This window comes from Columba livia, chromosome 6 (genome assembly GCF_036013475.1).
Source record: "Columba livia isolate bColLiv1 breed racing homer chromosome 6, bColLiv1.pat.W.v2, whole genome shotgun sequence".
NCBI classification, from domain to species: domain Eukaryota; kingdom Metazoa; phylum Chordata; class Aves; order Columbiformes; family Columbidae; genus Columba; species Columba livia.
The window spans coordinates 13,853,678-13,868,723 of NC_088607.1; the positions used below are offsets into that span (position 1 = coordinate 13,853,678).

Sequence of the window (15,046 nt, forward strand, 5' to 3'; positions counted from 1 at the left end):
TGAATATGTTGTGTAATAGCCTTCTTTAGCTTTTTAAAATATTTGCTCTGCTTCACTCCGGCACTGGTGGGTGAAGAAATTACTATGTCAAATCAGTCGGTAGGATGCCTTGAAATCTCCCAGGTCTGGTGCACTGTTGGGGCATGATTAGACCCTGCCACACAGGGTTTCTAGGTCACAGGCAATATTTACAAGTTGATGGAGAAAGAGAGATCTTCACCGGCTGTTACCAAGAGGGGGCTGGTGTAGTAATTTTCATCTTTTAGTCATAAGATTATTTTGGAACAAAAATGTTCTAATAGATGTTGTTTGTTTCATTTGCTTTGGTAAACTTTTCCAGATCTTCAGTATCAACGTGTGCTGCTTTTTGTCGGTTTTGTTTGTTTGTTTGTTTGTTTTTCAGCCTGGGGGTTCAGTTTGTAAATACTCTGAAAGCAAGCAATGAAAAAATATCAGAGCCTTAGAGATTTTTGCATAGTTTTCTGTCAGTTTGGTGTCGTCATCATCTAAACATAGGCAGACTGGACTGGAAGAGATCTCCTGGGTCTCAGCTCCCTTGTTTTTGCTGTTCACAGGCACTGTCGTATTACCCTATTTATACGCGCATTCAGCTCTGTCCTAGTGCTCGGTGTTTGTCCTGATTTGGGAAACTGCTCCCGTGGTTGCAATTCTGAAACGCTCTTCTGAGCATCTTTAAATTTCCTTTCTTGTTCCTGTCCTGTCCAAAAGGACAGAAAACTATGATCCGGGAGCTAAGCGTGCAGGCAAAAAAAAAAATAATCAGTCTCCCCAGGTGGGACAAAAAAATGTTGCTAGTGAGTGTCTCCTGGAGGTATGTTATTCCTTCTTAGAGCTCTCCACTGTCAGAAACAAACTGCACAAATATATCAGAAATCATGTGCTAGAATTAGCTAATAAATAAAGTTTTCTGGCACCAGCAGCAAAAGACCACAATCTTCATTATAAAGAGTATGAGATTGTTTAGTACCAAATAGCATTCCACATTGGACTCGTGTGAATCAGAGCTGTCTTGATGTTAAAAGACAAACAAACACGGATCCAGACTGCAGATTCGGGTAATTTGCTCCACCTACTCAAAAGCTGGCTGTTTCAGGAGTGAATTTTAGTGATTTACGGTCCCATCTCGTATTTCCAAAAGTCAGTCCTTTACTAGTTTCCATTTTTTTTCTTCCCATCACTTTGTCTTGTTTAGGTAATACATAAATCTATCAGAAAAGAGCGTCATCTTTAACCTCCAAGGCCCCCTGGTGACAAGCCCCATTGTCAAAGTCAGGCACTTTGCCAGGAAACTGTGACTCCCAGAGAGAGTGTGCAAGGTTAGGGGGAAAGGATACTATTGCCAGAGAAACTGTATTCCAAGTGGATTTGTGTGGAACAACAACGATATCCAGTGACTGGTTAAATTAGCCACAGATGTGTTTTCTAGAACACTGTCCAAGAAGATATACAGTACTTTAAGGCTCGGTTCAGACATAATGATCTTCTGAAGCCAAATCAGATCCAAGCAAAATTGCATCGGTGCTAGGGAAGCTTTAAAGGAATTGTGTAATGTGATTCAGACAAGCAGATGAATCAGCCTGCTGCGAACTAAACAAGGAGCACATCGGGGAGAGATGAGGTAAGGCGACTTGCAGAGAAGTGTGATAGTTTGATGTGAGCAGTTTGCCGTTAAAATCCGAGCTGCGGCGGGTCGAGACAGGCAGTTAAAGGGGCAGGTCATGCCAGCCACCTACCCAGAACGCCTGTGCAGAGGAGAATCTCCCGGTGGTTTCTTTCAGCTTTTCAGAACGTATGAGTGCTTGGTTTTGCACTTGCCGTCTCCATTGCTTTATCTCTGTCCCTGTGCCGCTCCTCCTACACGGCAGTGCTGCCGATTTCAGTTTTTAAGAGGATAATTACTCCACTGAGGGCAATGTACTTAATAAGTATTTGGTGAATTTTCACGTATCAGAGTACAGGTGAAGGCTCTGGGACTTTTCTCATACAGGAGAATTCTGTCTTGGCATCACAGCTCGAGCAGTATGTGGAATTTCTGTCCGAGATCGGTGTCGAGAAGCTCAGCTTCCATCCTGCAGCTGAGTTCTCATTCTAGTCCTTAAAGTTCAGATAAGACAGACAGTGGAAAGAAGTCCTGTTGAATTACAGATCTGCTATATGGTTTAAAGTTCTGGGGAAACATAAGCAGCTTAGTTACTGTAGTAGTTGGAACAGGGAGCAAGAAGGGCTTTTGTTGTGTTCTCTGACTTACTTCTTTACCATGTTATTTACTTGAACTAAATTGAATATGGTGTATTAAATCATTGTAATCAAATAAGAGCCTGGAAGTATTCAGCTTAGATTCTTGTTGCAATAAGCTTTTATAGTAAAAGTGGAATTTAAAAAATAGCAGTTTTGTTGAGGAGTTGCAGGGAATTTATAAATAAAAAGAAAAATTTTCACTGCAGAAATAGCATATTCTTGTGGATTAGAATTTATCTCAGTCACTTTTTCAAAGCTTTATTACATGTTTTTAACACTGTTGGTGTAAATATGGAAATAGATCTTTTTAGGTTTGCATGGAATTTCTAGTTCTAGTTCCAAAGAGGGCTCAAATGCTGTGAGTTTATTCACAGAAATGTTATTTTCTTTTTCTTTCCTTGTTACTTCTTGGTAATAATGTGTTTTAATCAAGCAAATTGTATTGCTTCCCATCCTCTGCTTCCAGACTCCTCTCACTTAAGCTCTGAATTCTGCTTCAGGAGATTTTGCACTTCTATTCTTAGGAATTTTTGCAGGTCACATGCAAAGCCATGTGTGTGCATACATGCGTTATGTCTTTAGACAGTGCACCAATAATTAGAATAGCCCTGCAAAGGCATGGCTTTGCTTGAGGAGAACTTATGGCAAAAAATGAAACAAGCCTCCGCTTTCAGGTATGTTTTCTGATTTTGACCTGTGAGAGCCAGACATCCTGACAGCTCACATAATATCCTTGTTCTAAAACGTGATTATTTTGAAAATGCTCATACCCATGGCTTTATTTCTACTCTCTTTACAGGGTCTTTGTAAACAGAAGTTTAGCCATGGAAAAGATAAAGTGCTTTGGTTTTGATATGGATTACACACTTGCTGGTGAGTATCTTTTTATTTTTTTGTCATTGGCTTAGTTTGGAATATTGCCTATTGTTGAGCAAAAACCAGTTTCTGCTTGAGCTACTCCAGTTAGCAGATGCTTCTTCTATTAGCAAATAAATCATTCACTATTCATTGCACTTTCATTTTAGATGTTTCCCTTACATTTGTTATCTGCAAGCTGTATTTGGTCACAAGCTGCGTTGCTGTTGTACAATTTCAAGTGATTATGGGTGTCAAGGAAACCAAAGCTTAATAAGTCTAATTGCTTCCTTAGATTCCACTATATTTTTATGTTGCCCCCAGTGCAAATTGGGCTTTGAATAATGATGTGTTTTCTTTTATGCTTAGTGCATATGGTGGGCTACACAAATTCATTCAGAAAGCTTTGCCCATTCTTTATGGCACATAGGCTTCGGGAGGTTGCATAAGACCTTTTAGTTTCATAAAAATGTTTGCATGACTTCTCCATCTTTGAAATGCACTACAGGCAAGTTCTCTGAGACTTTTTTTGGGTGGAGAGACTAAAGTTACTGTTTTCTACATAATCAGGCTTGCATGATGTTACATATTTTAAGGAAGGAAGAGATAAAAATCCCACTTCCTCTTCCCTAGGTTATAGTATCATACAGGCTGTTACTGAGGATGTCATGTACAATCCCGCCTTCTTTCTCATTACCACTTCTAAGGTTGTGGATAAAAAGTTCCTATCACCCTTGATATTTCAGTATATAATTGTTGTGGATATATACAAACTGAGAAAATGTGGGGTGGAGTGTCGGATTCACCTGTCAGGTTAATGCAGCGTGTCTGTTATGGTCACCTAGTTACTGTGTACTGAGAAGGAATGAGAGATGAGTAACATGGTTGGGGACAGTGCGAGGGTCACAGGAGCCAGGGTCGGTGGCCAAGGAAAGGGCAGGAAGGTTTCCATGTGCTCATGGTTCAACGCAGTAACGCAGTGCAGCAGGGAGCAGTTTTGGAGGCTGTGGCAGGTAGTTGCAGTTTATATTTAGATCACTTGGTTTTGTTCTTTTAAGCAGTTATCTATGAGGCAGTAGTTATATATTAAATGTTTGGTTGTTCAACGCCTTATTTATACATCTGTTTAAAGTTCCTGCCGCTTTTAAAGTCATGAAGTGTATCATTGTTAATCTGCTGGATCTGACTGCAGGCGCGTGCTTTGTTGTTTGCGTTTCTCAGCTGGGACAGCCTTGTGGCAGTACCTTTAAGGACTGTCAAACAGTTGTTCAAGAACAAATACTTTAAAAAAAAAAAAAAAGGTTGTGGTTTTCACTTCCATAAAGGAAAAACAACTTCTGTGCCTTTTGCAAACTGGCAGCATTTCCCAAGGACTCAAGTGATCCCAGTGGGTCTGGCGTGGAGCATGCAGCATGTTGCTAATTTTCATCCTAGCAGAAGGAGAGCTTCAGCACTATCCTCACTCCTCCGACTGTTCATTTTACTCAAGTGTTGCTTGTTCCAGTAAACACAGAGCAAATGTGTTGTTATCCACAAAATGATGCTTGGTTTGATGAGAGGAAAAAATATGAATGTTTCAAGCATTCTGAAGCACTTCTCAGGGACATGAAAACCTGGACCTTCCAAGGCTGGAAGATCGCAGTGCTACGGTTAAGCAGGCAAAGTTGGTGCATTCAGGGGAGTTGAGTGACAGGGTATGGTGCAGAAAATGAAATTGAGATGTAGTCAGAGCAGAAAACTGGAAGTCTGGACCACTCTTGGGTAAGCTGCTGTCCTATGACTTGCTCTGTGGTACAACAGAGATAATAGTTGCAGATCATTTTACAAGAAATTGTGAGAATGTAATTAGGTTGGAAAGCCTTTTGCAGATGAAGAGCCTGGTAAGTACTATTTCCCTTCCACTCGATTGGGAAATTTAACTTGCAAAATTACCTGTTTGTCATCTTATGTCTCAGAGTCATCCTTTCTTCTCCATGTGGGCTTTTGTTATCTGGCCATTATTTGCTACGTATAATTGTCACACACAAGAAAAAATACTTATTCATTGCAGGGGCTTTAAAGAGCATAGTGTTAGAATACGATTATTATAGTTAACTAATTGAAAATGATAATGAAGAAGTGGGGCAAGCGAAGTGTATGTTAGTATGTAGTAATGCATTCATTAGACCCTGTTGTGTTTTCTATCTGGGCACGTTGTTCCTTATACACTGTTTCACATGGACACACTACTGTCTAGAGTTAAAAAAAAATAATAATTAAAAAAAAAGTAAAAGCTAGTTTATCTGTAGTTTAACATCTAGAAATGGTATCTAAATGGTATCTGTATACCAGATAATGCAAGCTGAGCAGAAGTCCTTTGGAGGCCATTCAAGACATGTAAATAGACCAAGGAAGAAGAACAGAAGCATCCCGAGTGTCACCAGCTCCTCATCTAGTCTTCTGCATTTGTACTTTCAGTTATTGTTAACTCACGTTTCTGTAAAGTTGTTTAAAAATATCCCAAACACAATCTTCGTATTTAATGACTGAAGGCAGTCAGAGCCATTAACCCTGCCAAAAACTGTATCCCGTGTCCTTTCCCCAGTCTGTTGTGAACTTTCACATCAGAAATAAACTGATGACATTTATCTCATATCTGACAGTCATATACTTTGACATCTCAGAAGAAGAATGATTATTTTTTGCCTGTCTTGTGAAGGCAAGGCTGCAATGTCAGTGAAGGAAAACATACTGTCACTCTTTTCTCCTTCTTCCCAAATTAGTGGCCACTGCTAGTGCCCAAAGTCTCGCTTAGGAGGTGGTTCAATACCAGAGAAGTCAGAATCACTTTACTTATTTTGAACTTCAGAAGCTTGAGAAAGTTTTGTTCTTGTAAGGACACAAACCTACTTACAATAACACTGTTTTCTGTCTAGAGTAATCTAAATTTGGTAGGGACATGGCGTTTTCATTTTGAAGTACATTGTAACAGCTACTACACACATGCTGCAGTGATCGTGTTTTCTCCTACTAGCCTGACTGAGACTATCAGCTTGCCAACTGACAGCCGTTTTAGTATCATCATGTTACATTGCACGTAAAATATAATTCCGTGCATTTGTTTTACAGAGTAGTATTTCTTAGTCTTATTAAAGAAATGAAAAAATTCAAGGCTGTCTGGTATAGCATTGCCACAGTGATTTTGTCTTCTGTCAAGTCAAAATTAGGTTAAACTTTGAATTCTTTTTAATAACTTCTGTTTTTCTGATTGTGTTTCTCTCTTTCCTCTCATAGGGTTGAGAAATACTGTTAATGGGTGGGTTGGGTGAGCAAAGTCTTTTTGTCTTGAATAAAAGAGCCTGAAGGTTTTAGCCTTCTCTTCTGAGAAGTTATGGATCTTAAATTGCTGGATTTGTAGTTGTTGTGGTTACATACAGCTAGTGTTAATTCAACTGCTAGGAGCTCAAAATAAAATGAAAGCAAATTGAAATAACTCTAAGCTTTTAGATTCCTTGTTTTCCCATCAAGGATTGCTGTTGCATCCTCATGGGGTGAATGAGATTTCCTACATGTATAGATGCTCCAATGTTTCCCTAAGTTTATGTGCTGGATCCACTAATAATAGAGGCTCAGAAATCTGTGTTGTATGTGAAGCTGGCCGTCCCCTTCCTATTCAGTCTGTTTGGTTTGCTTGTGTTAGAGAATCACATTTAGTGCCTAAAAGAATGTTTCTTTTAAACCAGGTGCTACCAGGAGGAAAGTCAAAGGAGCAGGAAGAACAGCAGGGTTGGCTGTGGTTTGTGTGCATAGTTAAAACAGTTGCTGCTTAAAATCCTGGTGGGTTTGACGCAAGCGAGAGTCATCATCTATTTCAGCCCTTGCCGTTAGCAGAGGTTAAGGCAAGTTTCAGTGATGTTACGCAGCTGTTGCCCCAGCAGCCCTTCACTCTCTGCTGACCTTGCTGCCTACCAGGGCTGCCTTGCTCCTTGGAGAGTGGCAGCATTACGGCAGCTCTGGGGTCTGCAGATACCCGTGAAGGGCTGCACTCGCCCTCAGGGCAGAACTGGGAATTTTTGAAAAAAATCCTGTTTAAATCCTTAAGTTAGAGAGCTTAAGGGTCCTTTTGTAGTGCATTTTTGTTTGCTAAACATTGGTTTCTTTTATTATCCAAATGATTCATCTCTGCTTATTCATCCTTTCATACTAGCTAGAAGACAAATAGTCAGTAACGATTCTTGTCTGCCTTCCTGTTTTACTAGTGCTGTCAAAACTGCCCATGCTTTGGTAAAGAAAAATGTTGCATGTAATCCAGAAGATTCATAGCCTTTGTTTTGTGTTTACTGCAAACTGCAGGAAGAATGATAAAGGTATGTCAGCAGGGAGTCTGCAATGCTCACCTGAAGCCAGGAGTCTGTGAGGCCCCTTGGAAATGGAGCAGGGAGAAATTGATTTCACACAGCATTTTATTTGGCTGCTTCCCTCTCAGTGTGAGCTACACTTGTAATTACTAGCTCTGGATCAAAGTAATGCAGGAGGCCTTGGCATTACTAGGTCTTAAATGGGACAGGTTGCACAAGGAGGTGATGGATAGATGTCCCTTGACAGGAGCAGGGCTAAAGCAGTTCTCAAACTGGATGTAATTTCACACCATGCCACTGGCAGATGGAGAGGGAATTAGTAAGAATTACAAACTCAATTGTGCTTGGAAAGATTATTCTGTGACTACCCTCCTTCTCCAAAAGTTACAGCCTTGTTGAAAGTTTTATTTTCTATCTCTGAGGTAGATAAGATGTGATATCAGTAGGCAGGATGCTTTCATTTGGAATGCTTTTCCTGTACTTCAATCACTGCTGCTTCTATGTTCTGCAGAAATCAATAATAAAATCATCATTGGCTGCTGAAAACTGTTTCAATAACAAAGGAGAAATGGGGCTTGAAAAATACTGGTTTTATTGTGTGCAAATATGATTAATGCAACATAATCTGATTGGAATATAGCTGGTGTGCTGGAAACACTGCCAACTTAATACCACGATTTAGTGCACTGCAAAGATTTTATTGCAAAATTGCTTATGCCTTCAGCTGCAGCATTTCCCTTCTCATCACATGGGAAAAGACACAGGAAGGACAGCTTGTCTTTCCCAACTTACTCTGAAATGTAACGTACATAAACAGGTTTTGCCCCTTCCTCAAGTAGCTTATTGTGTCTAAGCCATCCTTACAGTTCAGAGGAGAGGGAAGTTTTTCACACCCACATTTATTTTTGAAATGCGTTTCTTTACCTGTTAACTCTGGAGAAGATACACTCAACCAGAAGGCAGGATTTGCTTGTTGCTGCATGTGATCTAGGAGGAAATGTGGCAGCTGAATTGAGAACTGGTTCAGTTGATCTGGTATTTTTACTGTAGCTGAGTTCTGTCAGTTTTCTGTGTTTCGGTTTACACAGCTCAGAAATGGGACTCATCAATGTGTACCTTCTATAAAAAAATTCTGGATTACACAGATGAGAGACAAAGTATAAACATGGGAGTTTTATATAGGGAAGGTTGAACTGAATACTTTAAAAAGCTCCTGAGCTCATAATGTAAGCAACTATGAAGAAATATTTGTTCTTCTGTTTAGAAGACAGTTTAGAAACTGTTGTTGTATGTTTATTGGCAATGGGCTCTAATACAAATGTGCTCTCCTCTAAGTACAAAAGGCTCTCCTGCTTAGGTTAAAGGTTTGTCTTCAGTTTCAACATGATGTAAGGACTACAGGCTTTGAGGCTTTTCTGAGGAGATACTAAGCAGTTCTGCTTCTTTCCCAGTTCTCTGAAAAATACAGTTCTTTGTCTTATATAGAAATAGTACGGTGACCAAAGAGGGGGGTTGGTAGAGTGGCAACAGTAGCCTTCGAACTGTCCTAGCAAAAAATGAGAGATGCGTTGATCATTGCACATCTGCTGTCTGCGTTTTCACATTTGCACGTTCCCAGTTAAACAGGTGCAAATTTTGCAGATTTCAGAGGCTGGTTTAGCCACTAGTGTTTTAAAGCTAAAGGCAGATATAGAAGCTGAGCTGTTCCTGCTATGCTTTGAGCTGGATGTTTTTTCAAATACCAGTGCAGTGCTTGAGTGGATATTGTCCCTGCTCTCTTTGTGTTGCTGCTCTTCGGAGTTTGGCCATTTAAAGGTGTGTAATGAGCAAACCGAGGTCTGGAGCTGTGGGATCTCACATGCTGGCGCTGGGAATGAGGAGTGGAGAAAACATGTGTTGCTTGCTCCGTCCTAGTAAATCACGGACTGACAAACTGCTAATCTGCTGTCTGTGGGGTTTTGTAGAATCAGAGTGTTAGACAGAAGCTGCTGAAAGAACAAGTCTTCCCAGTGTAAAGGAAGTTTCAAAAGATGCTATATTCTGTTTTCGTGCTCTTAAAAACATGAGAATAACACCAGACTGGGTCAGCAGGCTGTTAGTATACCAATGGCCAGTTCTTGTCTTTGCCAGATGGATGGATGGAAATATGGAGGTATTTTTCACTGTAATAGACCCCCTTATCTAGTAATCTTAATACCACAACAGAAGTACTATTAAATTGCAAATACCCCTGTGATGATGGGAACAGCTTCCTTTGTAGGAAGAACCAAAGCTGAGTGTACAGAAGGCTTTAGCTCTGAGATCACGTGTGCTATTGCTTTGTGAATGCCTTGTTTTAGCACACTACACAAAACTTATGTATGTGGTTTATTGACAGCCTGAGTACTTGTGCTACATATAAGCCCAGGTGCACACTGTTAAACAAATATGTAGCTTTTGAGGCCCAGTATCTTGAGTGAATATGGAAAGAAATAAGAAGCTGGGTCTGTTTGGACACTAATGCACCTAAATAATGCCTTAGATAGAGTGTATAAATGGCTGCTATACCTTTAAGTCATTTTCTTTTTATTTCTAGATGCTAGATGCTTGAGCTTGAAGCACATGTGACTGTTTCTTCCCTGTTCAGAAGTCTTCATTGAAGAACTAAGCTGATATTTTGGCACAGTAGTTTGTTTCCATGGAAATGCAGGGATATTTCCAGTATGGGATTATGAGTCCCAGTGGGCTGTATCTGAGAGAGGTAAATTGTGAAGGCCACCTGTAAGCACAAAAAAAAGATTCTCTTGTGTCAGGGAAACTGTAAAAAATTCCCCTAAAAGAACCAGGTGACCATCTAGTCGTCTTTAAAATATTATTCCAGTGCAAAGAAATGTTATTCCACTATTAAAACAGCTAAACTGAAGTTTCCTTGAAATACAGAGTCTGTCTGAATTGCTTCTCTCAACATGCAAAATGTGACCTCAGTGCTGTTGTTGTTACCTCAAGCCATGAATTTTTATTCAGCAGAAGAAGTTGTTCCAACACTAAGCTCTGTTTTGCCAGCCTCTGAGGCATATCCAAACAGCCTAAATCTTTGTTACATCGAAGACAAACAAAGTGCAGCAGCAGCAAGCTAAAAATATCTGGAATTTACCAATGAGAGCACTAATAAGTCTGCTTTGGGAAGAGTTAAAGCTGGTGATACTTGACAACACTCTTTTCTTAAACAACTAGGAATGCAACACTAAACCTGAAGTGAACATCCAGCAGTTCAGAGCCAAGCTGAACATACAATTCTGTTTCAGTCCTTGAAGCAAGAACAAATCCTGTCTTTACAGATCATTTTAGCATGCAGAGTAGGAGAATAGGAGCTGATATGGTTCCAGGTTAGAGGTTTTAGAGCTGAAAGCTGTGCTGTGCGCTTGGGGATGTTTGCAGGAGCCTAAGAGGTGAGGAATTTTCCATCGGCCTTAGGCTGCAGAGTGGGTGCATATCTGCTTCATGAGCACTGCTGCAGCTGGGGACGGTGGAGTCTTTGTGCTTCTTCATAGGTGTTTGCTGGTTTCCACCCAAAAACCTGTATTTGTCATTGTCAGAAAAGGGTGCTGAAGAACCACTGAAGCTCTGATCCAAAAGATTCAACCTTCTGATGATTAGTGACTCTTGCCTTTCTTCCTGTTATCAGATTTACTGTCAAAAACATCTGTGGCCACAAGAGGCTTAATGCAAGATGTGGCTGTTCATGCATGGCAGAGCAGCTTGTGTGTTAAGCATATGAAAATACCCTGGGATGCACCTGGAGGTTTTGTCAAGGTCTTGTTTGCTCATCACTACAAATACATAGTTTCTAGTGAAATAGAAAAGGTACATTAAATAGGTACATTAAATATCAAAGTGTGCTTAAAGCTCAGCTTTATCTTAGTGCACAGAATACTTCTGTGTTTGAAAAGGTTTCTTTGGGTAAATTAAAATTACAATCAGTATGGCAGCAGTTTCTTCTCATTTCAGATAGAAAAACGGAATCAATTCAAAGAAATCAAACATACTGTTGCTACCAATTTTGTTTGGTTGGTACTATGAAAATTTAAATTCTATAGTTCTGCTTTGCATAATACCCAAGAGTCAGGAGGACTGGGGTCTGCTCCTGGCTGTTTTTCAACTTGTTTTGACCTTACACAAATCATTTATGGTCACAGTTCAGGCGAGTCAATAAACAAATGGCAAGTCAGTGATTCACCACATTTCTAATTGAAAACATATGAGTTGTCCCATGGGTTTCATTTAGGATTTCTTGTGGTTACAATTAGGCACGTTTACCACTTCGTCAGTTTGTTTACAGGCACCAAGCTCCCAGGTGGGCACAGCACAGACATGCGTGACTCCATTGCCCTGCGTGCAGGGGGGCACTTAGATGCGTGGGCAGAGATGAACTGAAACCAGGGCTGTATGCAACCAGGGCTTTAACCAGGAGTGTCCTTTTTTCCCTTCGTGTCCAGCAAGGATGCTGTGAAATGTCTGCAGTAGCCGTGGCAGAAATTGAGGTAACACTTGACAGGTCTTTGGAAAGAGAAATGCAAGGCAAGGGAGCTGGAGGCTGGTGCCTAACCCTGTTCCTGGGACGGTCAGGCCAGCTGAGCGTGTTTGTACGGAGGCTCCCGCAGTGCAGTTACCTCTGCAGGGTTTCCAGTTCTCATGGAAAAGAAAATCGTCTGCTGTGTTTCCAGCGTGAAGGGGCAGCACCCTGCCAGGCTGTGCAGGCCAGGAGTGAGTCTGGGCTCCCATCAGAGCTGAGCAGTCTGACTCCACTGTCAAAACCAAAGGAAAGCTAACACCCAGGTGTGAAACTTAAACGTGACATTTCAGATTACTTCCTGTGTAAGTGATGAATTATTTTAACATAGAGAGCAGCATAGCTTGAAACGTTACTGTTTTGCTTTCATTATGTTTCAGTGATAGTGCCTGACAAAACCTCCCCTGATTAGAAAAGACCCCATAACACAGGAGCTGAAGTCATTAGTATTCAAGAGTATAAATCCCCTTCTTTTCTAATCAATGAAAACTGGCTTAGCTCTGTAATGGGTTTTAAAGATGAAACAATAGGTATTCTGGAAGGAGTGTTAGTATATAGGGGTCAGATAGCATTCTTTGCTACCTCGTGGTTACTTCTTTGAGGATCCCCAGACCTCTGGCACTATATCTGGGACAAACTTTCCTCAAGCTATGGCACTATGTGAAATGCCTGCCTAACACTTAGTAGTATGTTTAATTGGTATGGTTGCTTCAGTTGGGTTTATTTTTTAATTAAATCCGGTGTCCCAAACACCTCTGGGACCGGTCACTCATTGCTTCCTTCTGGCTTCTCAGCTGGAGTTGCAGGTTGGGTGATCAGAAGTGTCATGGAAGGAGTATTTGTTGTTTGTGTGAAATAATGGTCTGGTTGGTCGTGGAGGGGTGACTGTCACAGACATCCTGATGGTAGCTGTCACTAAATGCGCAGCCTTGGGGCTATGTGCACAGGAGATGTTGACAGAATGGAGAGCTCTGGAGATAAGAGCCATCTTATTTTGGGACACTAGCCTGGGATCTCATTTGATAGACACTGTTGAGGCACAATATGTAGATACTTGTACTGGTCTAGGGGACAGAGTTGTAAACAAAGATCTTGGCCTCAAGGCCTTAACTGAGCACTTTTTGTCAGTACAACATTGATATAAATGTATTTCTAGTACACAGTTGCATTATTTATTTGTGGTGCAATTCAGAATATGGATCAACATTTAAAATGAGCAGCATTTTGACCTTGCTGTTTGAGTCAGGTTTGTGTAATTTCAGAAATGTATTTGAACAAGCTTAATTATGCATGTTGTGCCTGAGATGTATATGAATCTGAATGCTAGCTACCCACCTGTCCATATATGTCCCTAACTGCCTGATTTGCATGCCTTACTCACTGGCGAATAAGCAGCAACTGAAAACCTATTTCTAGTTATTTTACTTTCATTTCTTCAAGACTTAAAGTAACTGGGCTGTATTTCCTGTGCTTCAGAGAAAAGGCTAAACCCCTTGCATTTATCTGTACACCTTTTGGCTTATCTGTCTTTGTGTGACCTCTGGAGAACCCAGATAGCAGGTAAAATATCTGAAGATTCAGTGTTTGTGAAAGCTTTTTGCAATCCTTTGGAGAAGGTCATCACCTCTAGTTTGAGAAATACTGATCTTATCTGAACACCTGAAAGTCAAAAGCTAATTAGTTTCATCTGCCAATGAAAACAGTATGGGTAGACAAAGGTGTTTGAATTCCCAAGAGACTTTCAGTGGCCAGGCCGAGGATGGGAAAGCCACAGCGTGGACGGGCTCTCAGCACCTGCGTGGGGAAGGAGTCGAGCCGCTGTGTGCCCAGAGGCTCAGAGCAGGCAATGCACCAGCTGCAGAAGGGAGCTGCTCCTGGCAAGTCCCCTGCCGATGCGGGGGGAGATTGGGGGCCCTGCAAGCACCTTCCCCTGGGTTGTTTTTGGCTTCTAGCAGGGAGGGAAGGCAGGCGAGGAGCTGGCAGATGGAAGGGATGAAACTCCTTCAGGAGGTGCTAGGACGTCATCAGAAAGCACACTGTCAAGAGTGTGACAAATGGGGAAAAAATGAAGGCAGGTATGAATAAAACTTAAGGTCATCATTTAGTAGTCCTGGCCCTGCCTCTTCCCCCTAGAGGAACTGCTCACTGTGGGCTGCTGTTGTTGAGCAACCTCCCGAGCTCACCTTTCCCTTCCTAAACCAGGGCGCTGGCCATGAGGAGCTGCTTCCTCACAGCTGCCTCAGTGGAGTGTGAAACCCGTGTCTTGACACTGTTCTCAATTCAGGGGTTTTACGAGCACCAAATCCATAGTGGTGGGAAATAAAATGGCTAGATAGGGCTGGCTCGCAGGCGTGCAGTCTGAGACAGCAAATAGATCTCACAAAAGTGACGTGGCTGAAGCAGCACAAAAAGGGGGGGTGGTTATTATACGTTTTAGCTCTTGCTTCTCTCCTGTGATCCAGGACCAGCTTGTGAGAAGTGTTGACAAGCCCGGGAAGAAACCATGTTATATCTTCAATGAGAAGCTGCCATGCTTGAATTTGAAATGTTTGTGTGTGCGGAGCAAGAACAAGGAAAGAAATGGGCAGCCCCTGAAGGGCTTTCTCCTCCTCACAGCTTAAACAGAGCCATCACATGCACTACAGCCTTCCCCAGCTATTTATTTTGAAACAAAACAGGCTTTAAACACTTAATTTCAGAGGAGCCTTCCAGGTGGTCTGCATACTTCTGTGCATCCTTTTTGCAACATAATTCCAACTCAGCTTTGTATTTAGTGCAAATTGGACCTCTGAGTTACTCCTGATTACTCTGTGCACAGCTCTAAGTTGCAGAATAGGTCTGGTCTTCTTCCTGTGTGTGCTTGCAAACCAGTGCACTGCAATACGGTACAGCATTATGTGCAGGTCTGGTACCAGTTTATACTGCAATGCTTTTCACATAAAAGCCCAAGCGTATGTGTTAAAGTATACAATTTAATTTAGACGTGTTGTGTGAGGCTGACCTAGTGTGCAAGGCTCTCGCTGGGAGCACCTTCAGATGTAGGGCA

The 15,046-nt window shown here is 41.4% G+C and overlaps 1 protein-coding gene across 7 annotated transcripts in view; it reads left to right on the forward strand.

Moving 5' to 3' along the window:
* Positions 1–15,046, forward strand: part of NT5C2 (5'-nucleotidase, cytosolic II) — a 62,384-nt gene that overhangs the window by 28,796 nt on the left and 18,542 nt on the right. For 4 of the 7 annotated variants that reach the window (XM_065067134.1, XM_065067130.1, XM_065067135.1 and 1 more), the window contains one exon: positions 3,059–3,132. In XM_065067134.1, the coding sequence (XP_064923206.1) occupies positions 3,059–3,132 (74 nt within the window). Of the gene's footprint in view, positions 1–1,373; positions 1,640–2,862; positions 2,934–3,058; positions 3,133–15,046 lie in introns of those variants that run through there. The other 3 variants (XM_065067133.1, XM_065067132.1, XM_065067136.1) reach the window with 3 other exon arrangements.